Below are 27,450 nucleotides of genomic sequence, written 5' to 3' on the forward strand. Positions count from 1 at the left end.
GCTGGTGACTCCAGGTCTTTACACTATGTGTTGATGACAAAGGACAATTGTTGAGTGGAAAGGGTGGGGGTTACTTTTTTGGAGTGCCTTCCTTTTATAGTAAACAGCAGTTGCACTTGCAACTTGCCCACCCCCCTGATGTGAGACCCACAGCTGAGTATATAAGCTGTGGGAGCAAGTATTGCCTTTTGTTCCTCAGCCCCTTGCCTTGCTGCTTTCCAAGCGCCATTCATCCCAGCTCTTTCACAAGTAAACCAACATCATGCCCCCCAAAAAGCCAGAACCCAAGAAAGAGGCTGCCAAGCCTGCTCCGGCTCCTGCTGCGGCTCCAGCTCCTGCACCAGAAGCCCCCAAAGAACCTGCCTTCGATCCCAAGAGTGTGAAAGTAAGTAAGAAAAATGGATGTGCCTATTTATTGTCTTTCTTAGAGGCTGGAATGCGAGGCTGTGACTGTGTCACTCTGCTACATCCTAATTAAATGGCCTAGAGCAGCGGTTCTGAAATTTTTTTCCCCCATGGACCACCTGAAAATTGCGGACAGTCTTGGAGGACCAGTTAATGATTTTTCTGCCTACTGTAGCAATTGTAATCCGCTGTGCGAGATACTATACACTTTTCCAACTGTAATACAATATAAGAAATACAAGAAGCAATAAAAATACAATTAAAAATAAATATGAGTATTTAATGCAGCCATGTCATGGACCGCCTGAATGAAGCTTATAGACCACTGGTGGTCCACAGACTGCAGTGTGAGAAACCTTGGCCTAGAGTATTCTGGCCTGATTTGGATATATTTCATATTTTGCTGGCATAATGTTGGTTTTGACTTTTAGTACTTTTTGCAATATTAATTCATAAGGTTTTTAACAGTATACTATGGTTGTAAACCAGTTTGAGAAGTCTTGAAAAGCAGTATACAAATTTATTACGTATTAAATGTAAAAAAATTAAAGTAAAGCAACTAGGAGCCACTGTGAAAGGATAAGGAGAGAAGGCAGATGGTGTCATAGCAAAGCGGCAGAAAGATGGGCTTTGGGTTGAAGGGAGATCAATAAGATGAAGCAGCATAAGTGTCAGTAAGAATTAATCACAGCATGAACAAAAGATTTACAGTGCAATCTTACACATGTCTACTCAGAACTAAAGCTCACTAAGTTCAATGTGACTTTCTCTCAGGAAATGTGTATGAGATTGTAACCCCAGAGAAGCAAAAACGGATGATGGGAGATGTTTAAAAGGAAAAACTAGGGGGGTTGGAGAATGCATGGATATAAGAAGAGACTGAGGTCCTTCATAGGTATGGCCACTGTTGCTCCTTTTTCTTTCCTCAAGAGACATTTATGTGCCTGAAGAAATGGGAGACCCAAAATAATGGGTGTCATCACTTCCTTCAGCAACCTCCTCTTTCCTGAATAGCCACGGAGGTGTGTTTGAAGCCCTAAGCCACAGGGCTCGTTAACATATGTTATTTTCCAAATGGGAGCTTTGAAACCCTTTGTAGAGACGTGGGCAGGAAACAACATCCGTTGCGCACCTTCAACATCTCAGAATGGTCAGACACAAATAAAAATGGGAAAACTTCCTGGAATGTCTGTACACTACATTCCTCTTGGGCTCACAGCTGATGAGGAAAAGCCAAGAGATATGTACGTGGCCATTTTCAAGCCACCATTTATTTGTTACACATATATCCCACCTTGCCTCCAATGAGCTCAAAGTAGCATATGTGGTCCTCCTATACCCCATTTTATCCTCACAACAACCCTGTGAGGTAGGCTATGCTGAGAGAATGTAATTGGCCCAAAGTCACCTCAGTGAGCTTAATGACTGAGTGGGGATTTGAAGCTGAGGGTCCCCAGTCTGAGTCCAACACTCTTTAACCGCTTCACCAAACTGGCTCCCTATGTTGTTGCCATGATGAATATGGTTTCATAACAGGAGTCTTAATTTCATACAGGCATTAAATGGGAAAGGGAAATTCTATAGAATCTAAAATTCTGTTTTTCCTTTTTAAACACTTTATTACAAGTTTTTTAAAAATATTAAATTATAATGGGGTGAGAGAGTGAGAACCTATTTTGCTGTATAGATAGGAGTGAATACAGATTTCTGAACAACTAATGCCTTTTATTGGGCAATTTCAGCTGAAAATGCTGAGGCCTGCAGGCTTTTGAATTACACAGAACTTCAGAACAGGGATATATATTTAACACACCTTTTTTGAATAAGGGTTCACATTTCTATTTCCTGGCTGTAATTTTTCACTAAAATTTATTTAAAATGTTTGCTTCTTAGTTTCTGGGGTGCTCATAATTTGCTAGATTATGAATTTACTACAACTTGGAAAAAATCAGGTCTCCATTATAGAAAGGTTATAATAATCCTATACACACTTACCTGAAAATAAATCCAACTTCTGCACCTAAAGACACAAAAGGGGAAAGATAATTTATCCATGGTTCAGGAAAGAACAATTGTGATATTAAAACAGTGGGCTGGGGAGGGAGAAATTACGATGGGTAGCCAAGGTGGTGCACTCCATATACTGTATTGTGCATTACAGTTCCCATCATCCCCAAGCATTGGCCATGCTGGCTGGGGCTGATGGGAATTGTAGTCCACCAAAATCTGGAGGGCATGACATTGACTACGCCTTGGTTAGGAGTTGAAAGAAAAACCAGGAGAGGAACTGACTGAAGAAAAGTGCAAAGCTTCAATCTGAGGAACAGTAGATGTGGTGGTAAAATTTTGTATATATTGGATTTATTAGTGAACAGGCTGAGGGTCCAATAGTGCCAATGGCATATTCTCAGATATGGAACAGTTGATGGATAGTTAACAAGAAAGTTAAACCAAACTCCCTGAAACGATCCTGTGAAGGCATATTAGAAATTAATAAATGTGTAATTGATTGACTATATAGCATAAACGGAGGCCCAACTTAATACCTGAATTTAAGAAATTGATGTAAGTAAGTGACAAGAGATAGGAGATATTTTTCCCCATTAAGAAATAACAGAGACAACCCAGCCACAGCTATCTATTCATGCTTTGATAATATCCCTTTTGGATTACTGTACGGTGTTATACCAGCCCAAGCCATTTTGCTGCCTGAAGCAGAGCACAAATGGTGCCTCCCACCCAACAACTTTAACAAATCTTATATCATTCAGACACCAGATCCTGCCTTTATCTGACCCCCTCCACTCCAGTATCACTTGAAACAGGTTAATGTACCCCACTACATGGCAGGGACATCCCTCATTGTACATGGAGCAGCCCTTGAACAATATGCAGAAAAGTCAGCCAGTACAAAATACAGCGGCAAGATTACTAACTGGAGTCGGTCAGATGTACAAGATCACACCAGCCTTGAAACAAGCTACACTGGCACTGATCAATTTCTGAGCACAAATGTAAGTTGGTATAAATCCCTAAAAAGCTTAGGACCTATTAGCTTAAGTACCTGAAGGCTGCCATCTCCCATAGGAACCTGCTGAACTTTAAGAAAACCTTAACATGCCCTTCTCCAAGTTCACCCACATTCTGAAATGGGGCAGGTGGAGACTGGGGAGAGGGTCTCTCCTGTTCTGATATCCTGGTTTTGGAATGCTTTCCCCTAGAGAAGCCTGTTGCTTTTTCAGCAAAAACCGACTGGATTTTTATTTGCCATAAGCCCTTTTAGTGTCATTTAGATTATTTGCTCTGGAGCTGTATTTGTTTCTACTCTTCAACATCAGTTTCAGAAGCAAACTCTTTTTTTTATTCCTGTAGTCATGATGATGTTATGATTTAAGTGAGTTTAAAATGTGAAGCTGCACATGTTTCTTTGTTTTTATATCAGGGTTGGCAATTTTTGTTTGTTCTTTGCTCTAATATATCAGGAATGTAGAAGGACTTTTAAAGCTTGAAGTGGTGGGGAAGTGAGGGAGAGAGAGAAGAGAAATATTAAATGTGTGCTTTACAACTGAAGAAATACCAATGGCCATCTAAAAGGGGGCTCCATAAGACCAGGGTCTAAAATCACGTAGCTGTACCACTGTCTGCAGGAAACACATAATATGTGGTCATCACACATGAGTGTGTATGCATAATTTAAACACCAGCACACATCTGGGAAACTTGATTAGATCAGATTTCAGAGACGTATGTGCACTGCTGTTTCAAAATGTATGATGTACACGTTACATGTTTAATGCAAGAAACATCCAATGACAGGCAGTGGCAACTAACATCAGCATAGGGCTATCCTACACAGAATACCTACTCTTCAAGAAATGTCTAAATGTCTCCCACTCTCTGGATTTGGCATTAAAACTTTGAATCAAGAAAAGCAGGAGAACATAAGAACAGCCCGGCTGCATCAGACATCTAGTCCAACATCCCATTTCCAACAGTGCCAACCAAATGCTTCTTGCAGGCATGAAAGTGTTGCCTTTCCTTTATTGTTTCCCCATGGCATCTAGTATTCCAAGGTATACTGCCTCTCAAAATGGAGGTTCAATTTAGCTACCATGAATATCAGCTGTTGAGAGCTGTTGTCTGTCAAATGTGGATGATTCCATGCATGTTTCCTGCTATCATTTGCCTTACGCCGCCACCCACCCAGCATATGTCAGCAATCTTTTGCTAGTTATCATGCTGGAGGGACTTTTTCCCCATCCCTCTCCTTTCCTTTGATACTGTCACATTCTTTTCAAGATAGCCTCTTGTGGTTGAAGAGGGTTATTAATAGCATCAGATCAGTATGGAAATGGTTTAACCACTTGACACCTTGACCTTGGGAGGATGCTAGAAATAACACACACACACACACATACAAGGATGGCTGGTGACCACTGAAACTGGTAGGGTAGAGGGCAGGGATACCAAGAGGAGGTGGAGCCAGGCCCAATCACAGTGGAACCAACACGTTCTAGTTTTGTCCCCATCCTCTTCCCTGCTGAGTTTTACAAAGGTAACATTGAGACAAAGGAGGAGGAAGTGGACGCCCACCCTTAATGGATGCAAGTAAGAAAGCAGGCAAATTGAGTACCCCATTTTAATGGGCCAGCCTCAACAGCACACAGACTTCCCAAAGGGAGGCTGCATAATACCATGGCTTTCTCAGTGTTTCTGAGTCAAGCTAAGAACATAAGAAGAACCTTCTGCTCCAGCATCCTGTTCTCATAGTGGCCAACCAGATGCCCATGGGAAGCAGGACTTGAGTGCAAAGCTTCCGGCTGTTTGGGTTAGGTGCTAATTTTTCATGAACATTGTCCTGACATGGGATGACTGGGCCAGTGCACAGGATCACACTCCTTTTGTAGGGCCACCTTATTGAATCTTGCGAGTTCCTGCTCTGTGGCAAATAGGTGTTCCTGACTCCTTCAGTACAAGCAGAACTTGCCAGACCCAGATCTTGTCAAGTTGTGAGATAGATAGCAGAGGACCAGCAATGTTCTCTTATGCAGCCTGGTGAGCAAGGCTGCCCTGGAAGCTTTGTAGAAGGCTCTGGAAGTATCACATTACCCACTAGGGGGAAGGACCATAGCTTGGTGGCAGAGCAACTGGTTTTCATACTGAAGGTCCTAGAGCTCTGCTTGAAACGCCAGTCAATGTCAACAGTACTGAGTTAGATGGACTAATGGGTCACATATGCACCATTAATTTAAAGCACATGACTTCCCACAAAGAATCCTAGGAACTGTAATTTGTTAAGGGTGCTGGAAATCATACGGCGCGGGACCACAATACCTGCTGGAACGCCTCTCCCGATATGAACCTGCCCGTACACTACATTCAACATCAAAGGCCCTCCTCCGAGTTCCGACTCATAGGGAAGCTCGGAGGATGGTAACAAGAACTAGGGCCTTTTCAGTGGTGGCCCCCGAACTGTGGAACAGTTTCCCCGATGAGGTGCGCTTGGTGCCGACGTTGTTATCTTTTCGGCGCCAAGTCAAAACCTTCCTCTTTGCTCAGGCATTTTAGTCTTTTAAATATGTTTTAATTGATTTAATTTTTTTTGATTGATTGTAAATTTGATTTTAGATTTGTTATATACATGTTCTTTGTACTGAATTTAGGATTTTATTGTGTATATTTATATTTCTCTGTTGTACACCGCCCAGAGAGCTATGCTAGTCGGGCGGTATAGAAATTCAACAAATAAATAAATAAATAAATAGCTCTGTGAGGAGTAAACTACACTTCCCAGGATTCTTTGGGAGGAAGCCATAATCTTTCAGTGTGCTTTCAATGCATGGTGTGGATGTGGTCAGAGACAGCTTCCTGTGTTCGCACCTATGCTCACTCTGGCCTATTGTTGCAGAGTAGCTTCTTTGCTGTTCTGGTTGGTCTCCCTTCAGTTCTCTGGTTATAACTGGTGGTGGTGGTGGTGAGTGGGGATGCACTGGCTAAATATTTGCCTGATGACATGCCTCAGGTCTCAAGTTTAGGTCCTGTCGTGTGGTGTAGAGATGGATGAATCAATTTCAGTTTTTCTCAGTTTCTAATTTTTCTAATCTTCCAAAAAAACTCAGACTTTCTGCAATAAGGAAAATAATGGGGAAATGCATTGGAAAGTGCATTGGAAAGATAACAACTACTTGACATGATGTCACATAACCTCCCTGCAAACAAACTGGAATGAATGCTCAACAAACACCCGACAGCATATAACTTCCCTGCAAACATTGTGCAAAAAAATCAGAATGAATGCTCAATAAACCGATTATCTTAAAGCAACCACTGTGTACCTGCTCTTGAGGGAATTTCCAAGTATGAGGGACAATGAGGTTAAAAACAAATTAGTATGTATGTGAATCCATTATAGCTACCAGCCACTCATTTCATGCTCGTATGCATACATGGACTGGAATATTCCATTAGGCATGCACTGAAAGTATAATTTGGAGAAAAATCTAGCCTTTTACACTTGTTAACTGCCCTGATGGAGAGTTTGACAGGGTGGTTATAAGTAGTTAAGGTGTAATTAATGCACAGTTAAGTTGTCTTGCATATGAACTATTAGACATGCAAAGCCTCCAAACAAAACAAAATCTACAAACCACATTCAGTCCTTACATACATACTGACTCCTGGAGCCAGAACAAGTTGAGTGGGTTTGCAAAAGTCACATGGGAATTGCAACTCATTAATTTCTGTCCTTTTCTTTCCCATGTAGATTGAATTCAATGCTGACCAGATTGAAGGTAAGCAATGGTGATTTTTAAAAAAAAAATGAATACTTAGTCTCTGTTTACCTGTTACGTACCTTTCTCCCTTCACTCTTTCTGCCTTAAAGCTTGGTACTACTTTGTCCAATGCCACAAGAGTAGATAGGCTATTATGTTAGGTATATATTAGAAGTTTGGGCCCAGCATGCCTTTTTCTTAGGGAGTATCTTTCTATATGATCCCATCCATCTGTTAAGACAGGTTTGGGGACCCAGTAGCCCCCTAGATGTTGTTGGACTCCAGTCCCATCATCCCCAAGCATTGGCCATGGTAGCTGGGGTTGATGGGAGCTGGAACCCAACAATAACAACATGTGAAGGTCCAAAGATTCCCCATCCTCGTGTTCAGAACAGGAGGAACTCTCATGCTCAGAGTTCCCTTTTTTCAAGAAGTTAATCGGTGGAGAGATGCGGCAGCAGGACTCTATGCACACACTTAAAGTTCAGCATAGCATAAAAACCCTTGGTACAGGAAGAGTCATTGTGATGTCACATGTGACCTTCCTCATATGTGGCAGCCACCCCACTGCTGCAGCTGAAATGAAAATGCTGAAAAAGAAATCAAACCTACCAGTGAATCTGCTGGCAGATTTCCATAGAATTCAAAATGATGCCTCTTGGGCATCCATGTCTCCTGTGCTGCACACCAGTGCTGAGCCTTTGGCCTCCTTCAAAGGTGGAGAGACCTCCGTGAAAGAGGTGGTACTGGAGATCAAAAAAAAGGTGGATCAAACCATAGAGGCAGTGAAGGGCTTTGATAGTAAACTCTTAGCCTTGAATTCACGTATGGACATGCTGGAAGGGCTGATCCATAGCCTCATCCAGTCAGCTGCAGCAACTGACTTTACAATTAAGAATGAACAAGCAAAGGTACAAGAGTGTCAGCAGGATATTAAACACCTGATTGGTGAGAACAAATGCCTCTGGGACTGTTTGCAGAAGATTGAGGAACAAGTGCAACCGCGGGTCCTCAGGATATGTGGCTTGCAGGAGAAAGAAGAGGGCCGAGACTTGGGAGCCTTCCTGGAGAAGTGGTTGCCGGGTATTCTGAAGTTAGACACCAGAGAGGACCCCATTGTGGTGGAAAGAGCCTACAGGGTTGCTGGCAAAGGGCAAAAGGCAAATCTAGACCTGTGCAGGACTATTGTCATTCGGCTAGCAGAATTAAGGGATAAAGAGCGAATATTGCAGCAAGTGGAGAAGCTGAAAACCATCACGTATAAAAAGAAACCAATTCTGATATTTCCAGATATAGCACCCCTAAAAGGTAAAGAGAAGGTCACTGGGTTGCGACTTGGATCAGAATGGGGGTGATGAGGCAAACATAATGCTTTAGGCCAAACTACACCTTACATTGTTCATAAAAGCATGCTCAGACTGGCCAATTTTATTTTGAAGAAACAACCATTGTGGCAAATAAGTTTCTGCTGAAAGTTTACTGTGAGTTCATTTTTGACAGACAGAAATATATAAAAATTGCAATGTTATTTCATTTTACCCTTTTGAAATTAGAAAAGATCTATAAAGTTGTAAATAGTAATTGCAGGTACTGTGCCACAAACACAGCAAACTTCCACGTCACAGACATTTTACAAATCTCAAGCATTTTAGAAAATGTTTGTCCAAGAAATATCATCCTTCATTAATTGTGGCACATGGGGAACATAATCCACTGCCTCTCCCAATCCACCACCTGAACCAAGAGGCTCATCTTGGTTCCTTGAAGGGCCAGCCCTGAAGTCTCCCCCCTAATAATAATATTTCATCATTTCCCATCAGGTGCAGACTTTCCAAAGTGAGAAAACTAGCTCTGAAGATAAAAGGCTGTGGTCACATGATGCACATATTTTTATTTGTGTGTTTGGATTAGGACTTTGGTTGTGCATTTCCTGCAATTAAAATATTCTTGTTACATTACTTAGTAGAATGTGAGATCAATTGAACCCAACTGAACATGGGTTCAATTTTGCATTCTGTCCCATTTTAGAGTATTACCACTTTGCAAGCTGAGATGTGAAAACAAATTGATTTGGTTCAATATAAGAGCAACAATAGCAAGAAGCCCCAATCTAGTGTTTTTAGGGATTTTCCCCATCCCTTACACATTCACTTTAAATAAAACAACAGTAACAACAACAGGAAAAAAACCAAGAACTTTTACTTTAGAAAAATCTAACAGGAAATAGATGATCAAACTAATAACCAACTAACCAATAAATATCATTAGTTTTAACAAAATTAAAACATATCCTCAATTCAAGTTATATTTACATCTGGATTTTGCTTCTCTACCTCCTCCCCATCTAATGGGAAGAATAATAATACAATGAATGTGGAGAATTACACCTACAATTCAGCAGGCATAATATGGGTACATCAAATCACTACCAGCGCTGTAAGTTCCTCTGTATTAGAAGTAAAAAAGTATATTTCCCTTTGTTGCAGGGATGGGAAACCTGTGGCCCTCCAGATGTTGTTGGACAACAACTCCATCAACCTGATCATTGGCCATGATGGCTGGGGCTGATGGAAGCTGCAGTCCAACAACGTCTGGAGGGTCACAGGTTCCCTATCCCTGCTTATGAACTAGTAACAATAGCCCTTCATTCAGGCATTATCTTCGTGTGATTCTCCTGCTTACATTAGGGGGAGAATAGGGCTCTGCATGCTGACTCCAGTCCTTCCATTGCATTCCTTTTGCCCTCCTGCATTTGGCTGTGGTTTGTCAGCTACACTGGCACCCAGCCCATTTTAACCTCTAAAGCCTTAAATGGCTTGGGACAAGGTTACCTGAAAGACTACCTGTTTCCATATGTACCTATCCAAACCTTAGAGAATCATAGAACAGTAGGGTTGGAAGGGGCTTATAAGGCCAGCCCCCTGCTCAATGCATGAATCCAAGTTAAAGCATAGAATCATAGAATAGTAAAGCTGGAAGGGGGCTTCCTACTCTACTTCCTTCCTCATGATCTTCTTCAGAGGCCCTTCTCTGTGTGCTCCCATCAAATGAAGTGAGGCAGGTAGCCACCAAAGACAGGGCTATATGGTTGTACAACTAGGAACATAGCAAGTCGCCTTATACTGAGTCAGACCATTGGTCCATCTAGTTCAGTATTGTCTACACTGACTTGCAATGTATCTCCAGAATTTCAGACAGGAGGCTTTCGCAGCCCTACCTGGTGATGCTGTAGATTGAACCTGGCACCTTCTACATATAAAGCAGATGCTGTACCACTGAGCTATGGTCCTGCCTCAGCTATGGAACCTCATTTATGGAACAGCCTTCCCAGGGAGATTTGCCTGGCATCATCCTTGTGGCCTTTTTCAAAGGGCTGTCATATTCCAGTTCCACAAATCTGGGCATGCTAATTTGCATGTTATGCAAATTATTTGCTAATTATACAAATTAAGCACATTAAAGGTTGCATGAAGATCCTCCGTGGCGCAGAGTGGTAAGCAGCAGTAACGCAGCCAAAACCTCTGCTCACGGCCGGAGTTCGATTCCAACGGAAGGAGGAAGTCGAATCTCCGGTAAAAGGGGTCAAGGTCCACTCAGCCTTCCATCCATCCGTGGTCGGTAAAATGAGTACGCGGCATATGCTGGGGGGGGTAAAAAAAGGCCAGGGAAGGAACTGGCAATCCCACCCCATATATACGGTCTGCCTAGTAAATGTCGCAAGCAGAGCTTGGAAAAGTTACTTTTTTGGACTACAACTCCCATCAGCCCACTCCAGTGGCCATGCTGGCTGGGGCTGATGGGAGCTGTAGTTTTAAAAAGTAACTTTTCCAAGCTCTGGAAGACGTCACCCTAAGAGTCGGAAACAACTCGCACTACAAGTGCAGGGACACCTTTACCTTTTTAAAGGTTGCATTGTCCAGTTGGGGTTTTTATTTGTGCCAAGCAATTATCACCAAAAACTGGGGGAGAATGTGATGATTTAAAAAAATACTTAAATTTTCAGCCTTAAATGCCTAGACTTTAGTTTCCAACACTATGGAATATTTATATATTAAAGGGATTTATATCCATGAATACACCACTACAAATTATAATGCAGATAGAAATCAAGATTTCAACATTATCAGTTCAGTCAATCATCTTTATTTAAAGAAAGTAGTGTCTGAGCATGTGAGAAGTGTCTTTAGTACACTGATTCTCACATACCAGATCAGGGAGGGGAAATGCAGCCTTCTATGATAAAGGCTGGAACTTGATGGAGACTTGACTGCTGGCACCTCTCTTTTTTTAATGCAGTAATTCTAGAGATCTGGCAAGCTGTGCTAGCAATAGACAGAACAACGAATCCACTTCTATTGGTCGGGGGGGGGAGTTATAACCCCCCCACACTGTATTCTGTCTCTCTGTGTGTATGTATGTATATATGTACATGTGTGTGCATATAGGTATATATGTATATATGTACACACACACACATCCGTCCATCCCTGGGGAGGAAATGAAGTAGGGTGATCTTTGATGGGGTGATGCCTGCCAGTCATTTTGAAGAAGGATATGTATTAAAATACTTTTTAGCCTTTTCTGAATTGCTAAACAGAGGCTATGCCAGGCAACAGGGTGAGTGAGGCTGAATTCTAGTGCAACTTTACTTGGGAGTTGTTGTTATATGCCTTCAAGTCAATTACAACTTATGGTGGTGTAGTGGTTAAGGTGTTGGACTACGAACTCAAATCCCCACATAGCCATGAAGCTCGCTGGGTGACCTTGGGCCAGTCACTGCCTCTCAGCCTCATGAAAACCCTATTCATAGGGTCGCCATAAGTCAGAATTGACTTGAAGGCAGTACATTTACATTTTATGAATCAGTGACCTCCAACAGTATGTGTCATGAGGGCAAGGCCAGATAATGCAAATACTAATACCTCGGCCTTTTCTACAGAGATGTTTGCTTTCATATCTTTATTTGTTCAGGGGAGGGAGTGTTCAAACCCCTTTATCCTCCATGATGGCAGGCAGACATTCCCATTGCATGCACCATTTAAGACATATACCCTGAGACACAGAGCCAGTTGAGATGAAGACTGCCTCTCTTTGCTGACTCAATCAGAAAATCTATGGATAAGGGGTGGAACTACACATGTTGATCAAGAGAACATGAGCAGTTTTCTAAACTGCCTAGTTCTGCACATGCAGCAGGCAGGCAGGAAGGCTAAAATTCTTGATTTTCCCAGGACAGCTGTAGTGTCCCTCATTGGCTAAGAACAATGGAAGGCGGGAATACTGATTTCTCACAAATGGGCAGAAAACTGCTCCGCATTTTGCCTTGTATAGATGGGTCCACAAGGGCTAGAGTCTTGCTTTTTTAAAAAAAGAAAAGAAACCTGGGAATCCAGGCCACCTAATAGGCTAAGCAGGCACTGGATAGCATGGCTAGAATCTGGGTAAAATCCCAGCTAACCGGGCAATATGGCAAGCCTACTTTTTCACCACCTGTTGAAGACCTTTCTGTCCATCCCAGCCTTTTAAATAATTTATGTAGTCTCAGCCTCTCCCATTTTTAAATGTGAGTTTTCCTTTGTGTGGTGTGTGTGTGCAGTGAGTTTTGTTTCTGTTATATTTATATTGCCTTTGATTGTTTTCTTCCCTTTTTTGTTTTTATACTTCATTATTGTGATTTAGATTGTGCAGGGTTCTTAATCACACAACCTATGCAAGTTGAGCAGGCTCTCTTCTTCACACCTCCTAGCAGGGAAAGGCAGCAGAGATACAACGGGGGAGAGCAGGGCTGGCGCCAGGCATGACTGGGCCCTTGGGCACCAGCCTGCCCTTGGCTTGCGGCACCGTGGCCCAACCACTCCATCCAAGTGGCACGGGGCTAATAAGCTCACCTGCATGTCCCACCTACCTCTCCTGTCCGTGTGACTGATGTGTGCGCTGTGTGCGCATGCCTACCATCAACCAAGATTAAGGAAGCCTCCACCACCATCTTATTAATTAATTAATTAATTAATTAATTTGTTAGATTTATATCCCACCCTTTCTCCCAGTAGGAGCCCAAGGCGGCAAACAAAAGCACTAAAAACACGTTAACACATAATAAAAACAGACTTTAAAATACATTAAAACAAAACAACAATTAAAAACGTATTAAAACAAAACGTCTTTAAAAACATTTTTTAACAAGCTTTTAAAAGTCTATTTTAAAAAAATAAGGTTTAAAAACATATTAAAAAGCAATTCCAACACAGACACAGACTAGGATAAGGTCTCTACTTAAAAGGTTTGTTGAAAGAGGAAGGTCTTCAGTAGGCGCCAAAAACATAACAGAGATGGTGCCTGTCTAATATTTAAGGGGAGAGAATTCCACAGAGTAGGTGCCACGCCACTAAAGGTCCATTTCGTATGTTGTGCAGAATGGACTTCCTGATAAGATGGTATCTGCAGGAGGCGCTCTCCTGCAGAGTGCAGTGATTGACTGGGTATATAAGAGATAAGACAGTCTTTCAGGTATCCTGGTCCCAAGCTGTATAGGGCTTTGTACACCAAAACTAGAACCTTGAACTCAGCCTGGTAGCTAATAGGTAGCCAGTGCAATTCTTTCAGCAGCGGGGTGACATGGTGGTGATACCCTGCCTCAGTAAGCAGTCTCATCGCTGCATTTTGCACCAGCTGCAGCTTCTGAACCAACCTCAAGGGTAGCCCCACATAGTGCTTATTACAGTAATCCAGCCTAGAAGTTACCAGCACATGGACTATAGTGGTCAGGCTATCCCAGATCAGAAACGGCCACAGCTGGCTTACCAGCCGAAGCTGGTAAAAGGCACTGCTAGCCACTGAGGTCACCTGGGCCTCTAGCGACAAAGATGGATCCAGGAGCGTCCCCAGACTACAGACCTGTTCTTTCAGAGGGAGTATGACCCCATCCAAAGCAGGCAACTGACCAATTATTTGAACTCGGGAACCACCAACCCACAGGGTCTCTGTCTTGCTAGACTCAGTTTATTTGCCTTCATCCAGCCCACCACCGAGTCCAGGCAGTGGTCCAGGGCTTGCATAGCCTCTCCTGATTCAGATGTTACAGAGAAATAGAGCTGGGTATTGTCAGCGTACTGCTGACACCTGTCCCCAAATCTCTTGATGATTGCTCCCAAGGGCTTCATATAGTTGTTATATATGGGGGACAAGATGGTACTCTGTGGCACCCCACAGCACAACCGCCAGGGGGCTGAAAGACAATCACCCAATGCTATTCTCTGAAAACAACCCTGGAGATAGGATTGGAACCACTGTAAAACAGTGCCTCCAATACCCATCTCACCAAGTCAGCCCAGAAGGATACCATGGTATCAAAAGCCACTGAGAGATCAAGTAAGAATAACAGGGTCGCAGTCCCCATGTCCTTCTCCCAATAAAGGTCATCCATCAGGGCAATCAAGGCCGATTTAGTCCCATAACTAGGCCTGAACCCAGACTGGAATGGGTCAAGATAATCTGTTTCATGCAAGAGTTCTTGCAATTGCTGCGCCACAACCCTCTCAATCACCTCTCAATGAGTGTGCACTGTGCACGCAAGCCTGCCATTAACCAGTTTGGCAGTGGGGGCATTAGCACCTTAGGAAAGCCCCTGCTGTCATCTTGGTTGATGGTAATCATGAGCACACAGCATGCACATCATTCACAGGGACGGGACAGGTTGGTAGGGCACACATACAGGCTTACTGAAGCCTACACTGACTGAATGGGGGGGGATACCTGGGAGCTCCTTCTCTGCGGTCCATGACAGGGTCAGAAGCCAGTGCTGTTGCAGATCGCAGAACGGGAACACTACCCTCCCACCCTAGGAAAGGGCCCTGCAGGGGCCCCCTGAGCCCCAGAGGCCCTCAGCCAGGGCGCAACCTGACTGCCCTCTGTTGCCACCCTGGGGAAGGTGATGGCTAGTGAGTGTAGCCCCATACTTTTCCTCATGTGATGGAGGCATAACTCTTGAATAGGACTTTTGCTGTATGTTCTTTCTTTTGGGGAGTCAGATAAATATAACTTCCTTGTGAGTGGCTAAAGAACACCTTCCCAGTTATTGATAAGAACATCCACACCATACATTTAAAGCATCTGGCTTCCCCCTGCCCAAGAATCCTGGGAACTGTAGTTTGTTAAAGGTGCTGCAAATTGTAGCTCTGTGGGAGGTAAACTACTGTTCCCAGCATTCTTTGGGGGAAGCAATGTGCTTTAAATGTATGGTGTGGATGTTTCTTATCAGTAATTGGGAAGGTGTTCTTTTAGCCACTCACAAGGAAGTTATAGTTATCTGATTCCATTTCTCAGAATAATCCTCAAAACTCTTCATATTCAAAAGTAATACTTCTGCACCTCAGACCTAAGGCAGGATTTGAACTTTCCCCCCTCACATTGTGTAAAGAGGTAACTCAGTTCCTTTCTGTGCACAGAGTTCAAGGAGGCCTTCATGCTATTTGACAGGACCCCAAGTGGAGAGATGAAGATCACATACAGCCAGTGTGGAGATGTCATGCGAGCCCTGGGACAGAACCCAACCAACGCAGAGGTCTTAAAGGTGCTGGGGAAACCAAAGCCAGAAGGCAAGTGTACACAATAGGATGGACTCTGCCCTTTTCAACTTCTATACCAGAGGTCCCTTGAGCAGCTTCAAATTACACATCTGGGGGGTCTAGTGAATGGTCTGTGAGCAATGCCCAAGCATAATTTCTCTTGGCCTGGGGCTAGCTTGTAACATGCGCCTCTCCCAAATCAGATCCTGGTTTGCAATCTTGATTTGTAAGGAGTGCCTCCTTAAACCAAAGTTCTCCACTTTGAATGTTGCAAGAAACTGTGGTTTAAGAAACCAGGGAGTTGTCTTTACAGCTGAGTGTATGAGGAGAGGAGGAGGGAGGGAGGAGGGTCACTCAAACTTATCCCTCATTGGTGCCCTAACTGTGGTTTGTTGGAGTGGCCTATTATGTTTGACCCAGTAATGTTGTCATCTTTCATTGTTGTTTTTTTCCTTGCCAGAAATGAATATGAAAATGCTGGACTTTGAGACCTTCCTCCCAATGCTGCAGCACATTGCCCGCACCAAGGACCAGGGGACTTATGAGGACTTTGTGGAAGGGCTGCGGGTCTTCGACAAGGAAGGGAATGGCACTGTCATGGGGGCTGAACTGCGCCACGTACTTGCTACTCTAGGTAGAGAAAGTAATAAAGTCAGTAGCATGGTGACTGAAGGAGAGCATTGTACAAGTATTATACTTTAACAAAGCCCAGCCTTCACAAACAATTAACATGTGGCCATATCTTAGGGAACACCTTCTCCCAAAGTATACACACATACCCAGCCATTTTAGAGATTAAATTAGACATTACATCTCTGAGTATACAAAACAGAGCATTTTTTATGGTGGCACCAGGACTGTCAAACATTTCCCCACCAAAGAGTTCCACAAGGCCATGTTCCTTCAAAACTTTTAAAAGCAACATAAGAAATTATTATTATTTCAATTTGTGTGCCGCTTTCCCCAAAAATGTGCCCAAAGCAGCTGACAACACAACAGCAATACAACAACAAAAATATATATCATCCCTGGCTTTTAAAAGCCAATAACCTATTGGCTGTTCTTATTGGATTGTAATTCTGGGTCAGGGTCAGGGAATCTGCAGCCCTTCAGATCCTGTTGGACGCCAATCCCCATCAGTCCCAGCCAGCATAGCCAGTGGTCTAGGACGATAGGAGTTGAAGTCCAGCAACATCTGGAGGGCCACACATTCCCTATCCCTGTTCTAGGTTATTGGCACTGGTTTGCTTTCTGTTGAATTTACTTTTATGTATATATACATGCTGCCTCTTCAGATGACTCAAAGCAGACAGTGAAATTGATACTGAAATTGTACAGATTTTGTAAACCACACTGAGTGATATCTGGTGGAAAGACAGGTTAGAGGCTTTAAAAATAAATTATTATAGCAAAACACTATTCAGTCAGTTACTGCTGTATCCCAAGGAAAGAAGGGGAAGTTAATGGTGCTCATCCCTGCTCACCTGGGTGCTACCTGATAACTGGTTATCCATTCCCTGTCTTAGCTTACAGCTTGCCCTTATTCTAGTTTTAAGGCAGGTGTGGGCCAATGGCTAGGGATGATGGGAGTTGTAGTTTGGCAATATCTGGAAGACCAATGATTCCCCACACCTGTTCTAAGGGCAAGCTCACACCAAGAGTTCCTTCCTTAGTACTTGTTTTCTCCAGAATTAACATAATTTGTTCATCCAGTTAATATGGAGAATTTAGAAAATGTTGCTACCAAATGATCACAATCCATTTTTCCCCCTGTTGGTTTGTTTACTGTAAACATGTATATCCTGCATTTGCATATTAATGCCCATGGCGGCTTACAATAATAAAACCACAAAATTACTACAATATGCAATAGAATCATAAATAAATCATGGATTAAAAGGAGAAAGAGAAGATAAAGCCCAACAGCAATAAGCTTTGCAGCAGAGCAGAGAATAATCAGCTAAAAAGACTAGCCAAAACAGGAGGGTCTTTGCATCCCATCTTTTTGGAAGACTTAATTTGTGGCAAACTTTCTGACTTTAAATGCAATTGTAGCTTAGGATAGCCAGATGCAAAAGAAAATAAGGCTCCTGTATCTTTAATAGTTGTGTAGAATAAATTTAAGGTGGCGTTCCTTGTTATGTAAAATTTGTCTGCTAAAATTCCTACATAAATATTAAAGGGACAGAAACTTCTTTTTTGCATCTGGCCACTCTGCTGTAACTGTAGCCTATCCAAAGTGCACTGGCAAAGTACACTGAAGTGTCTCCTTATTACTGTCCCTTTAATTAGTCATTTCCTGGTAGCTCCTGCCCACAATTGTGCCTTTAATTAGCTGTGAAGCCTCACAATTCCATAATTAGCTTGTTGATTTGTTTTTATTATCTCAGTTACGCATAACAATAACAAAATAAAATAAAACAAGCAAGCGGTGTGATTGTTGGGGCTGCTAATAGGAAACAACCAATTAATGGGCCAAGCAAGGCCTTTGCTAAATGGGATTTACTTGTAGTAATAACAATAATAATGAGTTTCCCTGTAGGAACTGGCTTTACAGGATTGTAGTGGGCAATACAGCCCTGTGTTATGTGCCTTCTGGAGCCACCATTTTTATTTTGCTTTTAGCCAATTGCAAAAGACCAATGTATCAACAGCGCTAAGGGCTGTAGTATGGAAGCAGACCAAACTTTTTGACAATTTCACATTAAAGGGGAAAAAATACCATCCTTTAAGATCTCATAGAGTGTATATTCACTCTCTCACCACTCAATTTCAGCTGGTAGTTGAGCAGACTGTTAGGAGGAAGAAAGCATTTTTCTGTTCCTTCTCCCCCCCCCTTTCCTCATCCCCTGGTCATCTGCCTTTAGAGCATGGATGAGGAACTAGATGTTGGTCAACGCATCATCCCTGACCATTGATCATGCTGGCTGGGGATGATGGACGTTGGAGTCCAACAACATCTGGAGAGCCATAGGTTTCTCACCCCTACTTCAAACTGAATAGCAGAAAAGCCATTTCCCATAAATGTTCCTTCTATCGTTCTGAGGTTTGGTTAAGTGCAATTCACTTGTGGACACAAGTTCTGCCAAGTCAGTTGTGCAAAAGACTTCTGTAGAGCTCAGTAGACTGCATCAGGCAATATGGGATTGCTGTATCAATTTCCATACACAACTGTTTACCCCTGGGAGGAACATAGGAAGCTGTCCACTGGTCCATCTAGATCAGCGTTATCTTCATTAACTGGCTGCAGCTCTCCTGGGTTTCAGGCCGGGAGTCTCTCCCAGTCCCACTTGGAGATGCCGGAGACTGAACCTGAGACCTACTGCACACAAAGCCAATGATTTACCACTGATCTATGGCCCTTCTCCTAATATTCAGAAACTTCTACTACTCCTAAAAATATCTGGATGCAAATATGCAGAATGCTTGATAGTGCTTCGTCCATTCAAAGCTTTGAGGAGCAGATCTGAGGGGGGAAAACAGAAGACTTGATGTTTGGTTTCCACTCCTAGGGGAGAAGATGACAGAAAGTGAAGTAGAACAGCTAATGGCAGGACAGGAAGATGCAAATGGCTGCATCAACTATGAAGGTAAGACAACCCCACGTTTATATAATCTCCACTCATCAGGAAACTCTGGATTCATCCACAGTGGCTGTTTACTGCTGGAACTCCTACTGAGCATGCTCCTCCCATTGTATGATTTGCCCTTGACCGGTAATAGTTTAGCATTACATTAGTGCTGGAAGATCCAGAAGGTGTTTTTGTTTTTTTGGTTTTGCTGATGCTTCTCTTTGGATGATAGATAGAGAATGAGATTAGTATAGCTAGCTCTGTCCTCCCAGGCATGGATATTGAGTACTAGAGTGCCCTTCTGAATGACAGAACCTTCTACTTTCCATCACGTAATGCAAAGGACTATGGGATAGCCACTACTTTTCTTCTCTGCCGTGGGGCAAAGCAGAGAGTCTGCAGTAATTCATTCCCCACTGAAGTACAGTCAAAACAATATGGGAACATTTGCTGCAGAAGTTACGACTGGGGTAAATTATTGCTGCTTGAAAACGTGTGTGTGTGACCACATATTCTGCTGTGGCATACTGCAGGTACAGGCAGCTTCCCACTACCTGCTTTTTGTCTGGGTGATTAAAGGACTGACCCAACTAGTGACAGAATGTGGAGTGGCGTGAGAATTAAGTATCACTCAAATTCCTGGTGGGAAGCAGCCTGAAATTTGCTCTTACTCCCACTAGGGGCCTGGTTAACTGTTATATTTAATTTCATAAAGGCATTTCCACCCCACCCCTTAGAGCAGGGGTAGTCAATGTGGTGTCCTCCAGAGAGAGAGAGAGAGAGAGAGAGAGACATAGCCCAACACACACCCCCGATACAGGCAGCATGGGGCTAATAAGCCTGCCCGTGTGCCTCACCTACCTCTTGTGTCATATGAATGACGTAGATGGCAGTGGGGGCATCAGCCCCTTAGGGAAGCCCCATCTCCATCATGGGTGATGGCAAGCATGCGTGCACAGTGCGCATTACATTTACACTGGCAAGAGAGTAGGTGGGGTGTGTGGGGGGGTTTATTGAAGCCTGCACTATCTGTATTTGGGGGGTGCCTGGGAGTTCCTTCTCCATGATCCGCAGCAAGTCAGGTTGCAGGACCTAGCACTGCTGTGGATCATGGAATGGGAGCACCACCTTCACACCCTAAGGAGGGGCCCTCTAGGCCACAAGGGCCCTCAGACAGGACCCAACCTGGCTGCCTTCTGGCGCCAGCCCTGATGGTGACCTCCAGATGTTGTTGGACTCCAGTTCCCCTCAGCCCCAGCTAATGTGGCAATGGTCAGGGATCATGGGAACTGTAGTTCAACATCTGGAGGGCATCAGGTTCTTCCCCTGGTATAGAGTGTTAGACTCATTGTTCAAATCCCCACTCAGCCATTACGTTAATTGGGATGATCTTGGGCCAATCACTATCTGAGAGATAGTGACTGACCCAAGGCTACTCTGCCTAAAACAAGGGTGGCAAACCTTTGGCACTCCAGATGTTGCTGAACTACAGTTCCCTTTCATCCCCAGCAAGCATGGCCCATGGGCAGGGATGATGGGAGTTGTGGTTCAGCAACATCTGGAGTGCCAAAAGTTCACTACCCCTGGCCTAAAACTACCTTAAAGAGTAGAGGAGGGATGGGAAACTTGTAACCCTCCAGATTGTGGCAGAGGTTGTTGGACTATTGGCCATGCTGGCTGAGGCTGACTGAAATTGAACTCCAACAGCATAAAGGGAGCCACAGATTCATCTCCAAAATGAAGAAAAACGTGTACAACATAGGATAAAGGCAAGATAAAATCAATGCATGACTTGATTCACTTGTGCAGATCATCTGAAGTAAAAGTGTGTACTGACTACAATATTTGATTTGGATCCCAATTTGGCACTTCATAAAACTGCTTGATTCAGCTCAGACACATTTGGAAACTATCTAGTTTGGGTCCGGATCTGAATCCTGATTCAAGAAAAGCAAACATTTGTTCCTCCCGAACTGCTATCATGGGGACATTGTTTTTAAAAGTTGTGAAATTCTCCCCCCCCCCAGAACTGGATGACATTTTCAGACGTTGTAGCCCCTCCTGAGTGGCTAAAAATCTGCCATTTCCAAACTAATAGGTCCTGTGGGTTTTGTGCTGCTGGGCACCTTTATTTTATTTTTTTTAATAACCATCTGGAACTTTTTTAATTTTTGGTTGACTTGGATATGGTTTTCATGCAAGGGCAGCCCTTGCAGCTCTGGGGTGGTAAAAAATGATTAATTTCATTTCCTATATTGTTTGTGATCAGTGTGTATGAAAATAGCATATATCATAAAAGTGACCCTGGTAGGAAACCTGTCAAATTTCATAAGGATAGATGCAGTTAATTTGGGGAAGAAGAACTAAAATATATTCACTTCCTTCCCTGTGGTTTTGTGGACAATGGTTTTAGTATGAAGATAGCATGCATCATAGAGGGGGTCCTATGAAGGAAAGTAACCTGCAAAATTAGAAGGATAGAGCTATAGAGTGAAGTTGAATGGGTGCGGGGAGGAAACTACTTTAGACTTCTGTTGTGCTCAGTTGGCACAAAAAACACAGAAGCAATCATCACCAGCAGAAATAGCATGAGCGTACAACAGATAAGAAGAAGGTGATAACATTACTTCAACATCCCTTCTCCAAAGCGCTGTGATTACAGAGCCATGGTAAAAACAGTCAGGGCCAGCTCCAAAGGGTGGCCAAGTGGGGCCCTTGCTGGGGGCCCCGTGGCCCACAGTGGCCCCTAGAGGGCCCCTCGTTATGATGGTGGAGTAGCGCTCCTCTTCTGCGGCAGGCTTTCTGCTGCGGATCAAAGGGAGGGAGCTGCCTGTCCACTTGCCGGCCTGCCCATGTCTGCTCGCTCACTCTCCCCCATGCCCGCCCGCTCGCCCTCCGCCCCTGTCCGCTCCCTCACCCTCCCCTCCGCCTGCTCGTCCTCCCCTCCGCCTGCTGGCTTGCTAGCCCTCTTCCCCCGCTTGCTTGCCCTCCCCCTGCCGCCCATTTGCCCTCCCCCATCCACCCCACTCGCCCACCCGCCTGCTGTTCCATCTCCCGATTGATCGCTCACCCGCCGTCCTGCCCCCGCCCCCTCCCTCACCCTGTCCCTCACTTGCCCTTTCCCCTGCCTGCTCCCCTCCCCCGTCTGCTTGCTTGCTCACTCACCCTCTCCCCCCAATCTCTCCCCCTGTTCGCTCGCCCTCTCCCCCCACCCCCTGCTTGCTTGCTTGCTTGCTCGCTTGCCCGCCATCTCGCCGCCCTTGCCTGCCTGACCTCCCATTCCTCTGCCTGCCTGGTAGGTAGGTGGGGCATGCATGCATGTGGGTGCCAGGGTCCACGGCAGGCTGGTGCCCAAGGGCCCCTGCATGCTTGGAGCTGGCTCTGAAAACAGTCCCTCTGATTAGAAGCTAGGCCTCTCAGTCACAAAAGAGCCCTTCCTCCTCCCACCCTGACATTTTCCTTACATGGCAAGTTGGGGGAGAACGGTTTCACTTTTGGCAGATGCACTTCTGCAGTGTTTTTTCAATGTCTGAGTCTCTGAAGTGTCCCAAATAGTTTCAGCTTGGGGTGCTTTGGATAAATTCCACTTTGGTTCACACAAGCCCCGGATCTTTCCGAAGTAGTCTGAGAAATATGGTTGGTCATCTTTCCTTGCAGCAGATAATTAAGGTTGCAATCCTATGCATACTGAGAGTAAGATCCACTGAAGATGGGAGGCTTACTTCTGAGTAAAATGATCATTTTTGATTTAATGACTATTGACAACTCACACATTTTTTATTTTTTTGTTCTCAGCTTTTGTCAAGCATATCATGGCTGGCTGAAGATGGAATCCTTAAAGTGAGTCCCTTTTCATCTCTCCTTGTTCAAATTGCACCAAATATGGGCCATGGAATATATATATGTGTGTGTGTGTGTGTGTGTGTGTGTGTGTGTGTGTGTGTGTAGTGTATTGAAACCATTGCATCTAATTATCATCAGTGAAAAAACAAGGCTGCTTTTGTGCTGGAAATGTGAAAAGTACAATGCAGATTTTAGGCACTGTTGGTGGCTCCCCTATAATATTAATTAGGTCAGGGCACAATAATGTATAAAAGCGATAATAGAATGTAGCTTATTGATAAAGTTTTAGTACTTTTGTTAGGCTGTCTGGAAGGATTAGTAGCCAAGGAATATGTTAAGTTACTGCAAATTTTTTTTATTACTGATGCTGCTTAATATCTACAGTATGCCACTAGGAGGTTTGACGTACAGTGTCATCAATATGTTGACAACATCTAGTTCTATATTTCTTTAATTAAGCACAGGTGTGTATTGGAGTGGGGATGCTCTGGGATGAAGACCCGATACTTTTTTTGCAGTCAACCCCCTCCCATCCCCCTCCAGGCATCCCTCTGTCTGTCTGTCCAGTCAGTCAAGCTGCCGCATGCTTGCTTTTAAAGGCTATGCCCTTTCCTCTGATTTAGGAGAGAAGGTCAGCAGTCACTACAGCCAATTAGCAGTCAGTATGAATTTCCTTGTAGGGAGGAGAGAAAGACAAGGAGGGAGAGAGTCAGCAGGAATTAAGAGAGGGAAATTTACAGAGAAGAGGAGGAACAGCCAAGCCCAATTTGAGAGGGGTTTGCATCAGAATCTTACTAAAGTTAAGGACTTTCAAACAGTCCCCTGCAGACTAATAGCAGCCAAAGTGGAGGGTGGGTGAAAACAGCCACACCGGGGGGGGGGGAGCATAAGGCCAAGATAAGGCAAAGCAGCGTTTTTTCTCAAGGAAGGGGGACAAAGGAAAGCAGACTGAAAGAAGAAAGGCTGCTTGTAAAATACAAGGTCCATTGCTTATAAAGCATTTTTTTCTCCCTCAATGGTGCTTTTTGCAGATTGTCTGTGAGAAAGTGGATGAGGGGGGAGGCAAAGGGCTAAGAAGAGTGAGGGTATTTTACAGACATCATTGCATGTGAGAAAACTGCTTCTCACAGCTGATCTACCAAAAGCAGGGTTCTTCCCCTTGTAAAATGCAGGCCGCCTTGCTCTTCACCCGCTTCGCCCTTTGCTCTTCTGTCTTCCCCCATCTTCTGTGAGTCTCTCTCCCCCTCCCCTCCCCTTTCTCACAGTAAATCTGCAAAAAGCACAACTGAGGGGAAAAGAACCACTTTACAAGGAATTCCTCTTGTATTTTACAGTCAGCCTTTCTTCTTCCTTTCTTCAGGCTTCCTTTCTTTGCCCCCTTCTTTGTGAGGAAATACCACCTTGCCTCACTCTCCACTCACTCTTTTCAGCCCTTTTATCTTTTCCTCTCTCACCGCGCACCCTCTGTGATGAGACTGTGCAAGGAGAAAAAATTGATTGTCAAGCAATTCCCCTTGTATTTTGCAGGCATCATGTGCAAGAAAGAAATCTTTCTCTCAGCTGATGTGGAAAACACAGGGAAAAAAAACTGGTTTTTTGAAAATCAGCTGTGAGAGGGACCTCTCTTGCATGCAGCAATACCTGTAAAATACCAGCTTCTTTGTCCCCACCCCCCATGGGCTAGCACTATGTTTAGCGCTTTGGGTAGCACTGAGCACAGGGCTAGCAAAGCTCCATGTGAGTACTTTCCAAGCACCTGATTGCCAGTAGGCTGTTGTGGCTTGGGGACCTCCTGCAAGGGCTTTTGACAGATGGGTTGGAGATCCCATCTATCATTCATTTGACACCATAATGATGTCATGTGATTGACAGGTGGGTGGCAACCACCCATCAAATTTGGCCTGTGAGGCCGATCCTGATGACTCATGAAGGAACCCTGCGCTTCTAAATTTGCCACTACTACAAAGCACCTGGGAGCTGTTTTCTCAGTTCTAATCCAGTGTGGAGGTCCAGCTAAAGTGGATGAGATTAAACAGGTTGAAACTGAATCCAAACAAGATGAAGATGATTCTGTGACAAAAATAGTTTGTGATACATGAAGTGACAATTACCCCACCTGATCAGTTTATCTTTCTGCTCCTGGATAGACAGGTGTTAGTTAAGGCCAAAAGTACCTTTAAGTAATTCCAGACAGTATATATCCTGAACCTGTTTCTGGAGAGGACAGCTCTTGCCATGCTAATTCATGTTTTTGTAACTTCTAGGATGAGCTATAGCAGGGGTAGCGAACATGGTGTCCTCCAGATGTTGTTGGACTCCACCTCCCATTAACCCCAGCTGGCATGGCCAGTGGTCAGGGATGGTGGGAGCTGTACCCCACAACATCTGAAAGGCACCACAGTGGCTACTCCTAAATGTCTGTAACACACTTTACACAGGGCTGCCCTTCAATATTACTAGTGCAGAATGCTGCAGCGTACCTCCTGCTAAATATTGGGAGGGTGAACAATTTCCGTCTAAATCCATAGCAATTGGACTGGCTGCAATTTGCTTCTATCCCCTATTCAAGGTGCAAGTTTTTACCCCAGAAAGCAGTTAATGATCTGGACCCCATATAATTCAGACGCCACTTTCCCCCAGTAGCCTGGTTTGTACAAACTGTTAATCCGTGATTTAATAAACTATAGTTTATTAAACCATGGTGTGTAGCATTATGTGTGAATCCTACCCAGTAGTTTCACTATGGCTTGTTTGCTGCCAACAAACCACTATTTGAAGCAATGGTTTATCAGCTTATGAACCTTGGTTTATTCTAAGTATGATTTGGTATTACATGTGAATCCAGCACCCTTCTTAACCATAGTTTCCTCCATGCAAGATGCTTACCAAATAACAAAGCTGGTTAATCAGTTACTAATTGTTAATCAGTAGGTCCTATCAGGGCTCATGCATGCCATTCCAAATTCTGGCCTGTGTATCAACCCTCACTGGATCCTCAGTCCTGTTTCTAATTGCTCAGTAGCAACCCAGTGGGACAGGGAAGAAAACGTAAGTAATGACTCAAAACCACAAAACCAAAACATATAACTGAAACAAATAGACTGGTTTATTGATGTACAAAGCTTAATGGTATGTATAGGATAATGAAATGATAAACAATAAAACAACATTATATCAAAAGTGCAACTTGAAGCAACACAGAAAATGGAATGAAGCAATATTTGCATAAATGTAATGGTGCTATAGGAATGATAACATGAACCAATTGATAAAGGCTTTAGAAATATGCTTAAGCCAATTATTAATAATATGTGTGAATAACATAATAAAAATATGCATTAGCAACGTTAGGATTACAAATGAAATAACAATTACAGGGAGCAATTTGAATGAGGCATGAGGCAAGGGCAGCTGGAAAATAAATCAAACTTTAGAGAAACAAGTCATGGTTTGTTTGATAGTCTCTGGGACAACTCGTGGTTAACTTGTGGTTTGTGAAACAAACCATGGCTTAGTGTTATGTGTGAGCCAAGCCACTGTTGTGATCCACTGGTCAGGCTTTGTTCCATGTACCTACATTATGTCATGCAAATACATTTATGGCAAGGAATGGAGACTCCATTCTAATTCACCAGTTCTCTGGTGACTTTTTCAAGAGGGCGCAAAACTAACCTCATCCAAAACAGCTTATGGCTACTGAGCTATAATACAGTTCTGTACTACTGCTAATATAAAGTGTTATTTATATTTGTTTTTATTATTGTTGGAAACCACCTTGAGCTTTGAAGAGGGAGGATATAAAGAATTTAAATACATGAATTACAAATATTGTTGACTGTATTATAACAAGGTTATGTTGTCTGTAGTCATTATAATTGAACAATATCAGCCAGGGATATCCAAAGTGATGCCTTTCAGATGTTGTTGGACTACATCCCTCATCAGCCCCAACCAACACAGGAACTGGCGTCAAACAACATCTGGAGGGGATGTTGGCTGCCTTTGACTTATCCTCCATTAAGATTCTCATCTGCTTTCCTTTCAGGTTCATGGGAGGAGGACAAAATTCCATCTAGCAAGAATTTCTTATTTCATATCCCTTCCACCCCTATAATGCCCAGGAGATGCATTTGCCACAAGCCATGTAAGAAGGACTCTCAATTTCCACAGTGTAACAGCCTCTGTGCATACTCCTGCATCAGTTTTAAATCTTAAATTTTTTTTGATTGTTTTATTTCTTCTTTACTTCTGCTACATTTGGTCCATTCAAATTAAAACAAATGTGCACACACA

The 27,450-nt window shown here is 43.6% G+C and overlaps 2 protein-coding genes across 2 annotated transcripts in view; one reads left to right on the plus strand and one right to left on the minus strand.

Moving 5' to 3' along the window:
• The window catches only part of RPL19 (ribosomal protein L19), a 140,571-nt gene extending 123,002 nt beyond the window's left edge, over nucleotides 1-17,569 (minus strand). Inside the window, exon 1 of the mRNA XM_061589901.1 lies at nucleotides 17,566-17,569. Within this exon, the coding sequence (XP_061445885.1) occupies nucleotides 17,566-17,568 (3 nt within the window). The 5' untranslated portion in view covers nucleotide 17,569. The remainder of the gene's footprint in view (nucleotides 1-17,565) is intronic.
• Nucleotides 159-27,450, plus strand: MYL4 (myosin light chain 4). The gene is made up of 7 exons (XM_061589903.1): nucleotides 159-385; nucleotides 7,169-7,196; nucleotides 15,623-15,772; nucleotides 16,203-16,376; nucleotides 19,255-19,332; nucleotides 23,110-23,154; nucleotides 27,203-27,450. Exons 1-6 carry the CDS (start codon nucleotides 263-265, stop codon nucleotides 23,136-23,138), a joined length of 582 nt encoding a protein of 193 aa, XP_061445887.1. The 5' UTR covers nucleotides 159-262; the 3' UTR covers nucleotides 23,139-23,154; nucleotides 27,203-27,450.

Source organism: Rhineura floridana, chromosome 11 (assembly GCF_030035675.1).
Source record: "Rhineura floridana isolate rRhiFlo1 chromosome 11, rRhiFlo1.hap2, whole genome shotgun sequence".
Lineage (NCBI taxonomy): Eukaryota > Metazoa > Chordata > Lepidosauria > Squamata > Rhineuridae > Rhineura > Rhineura floridana.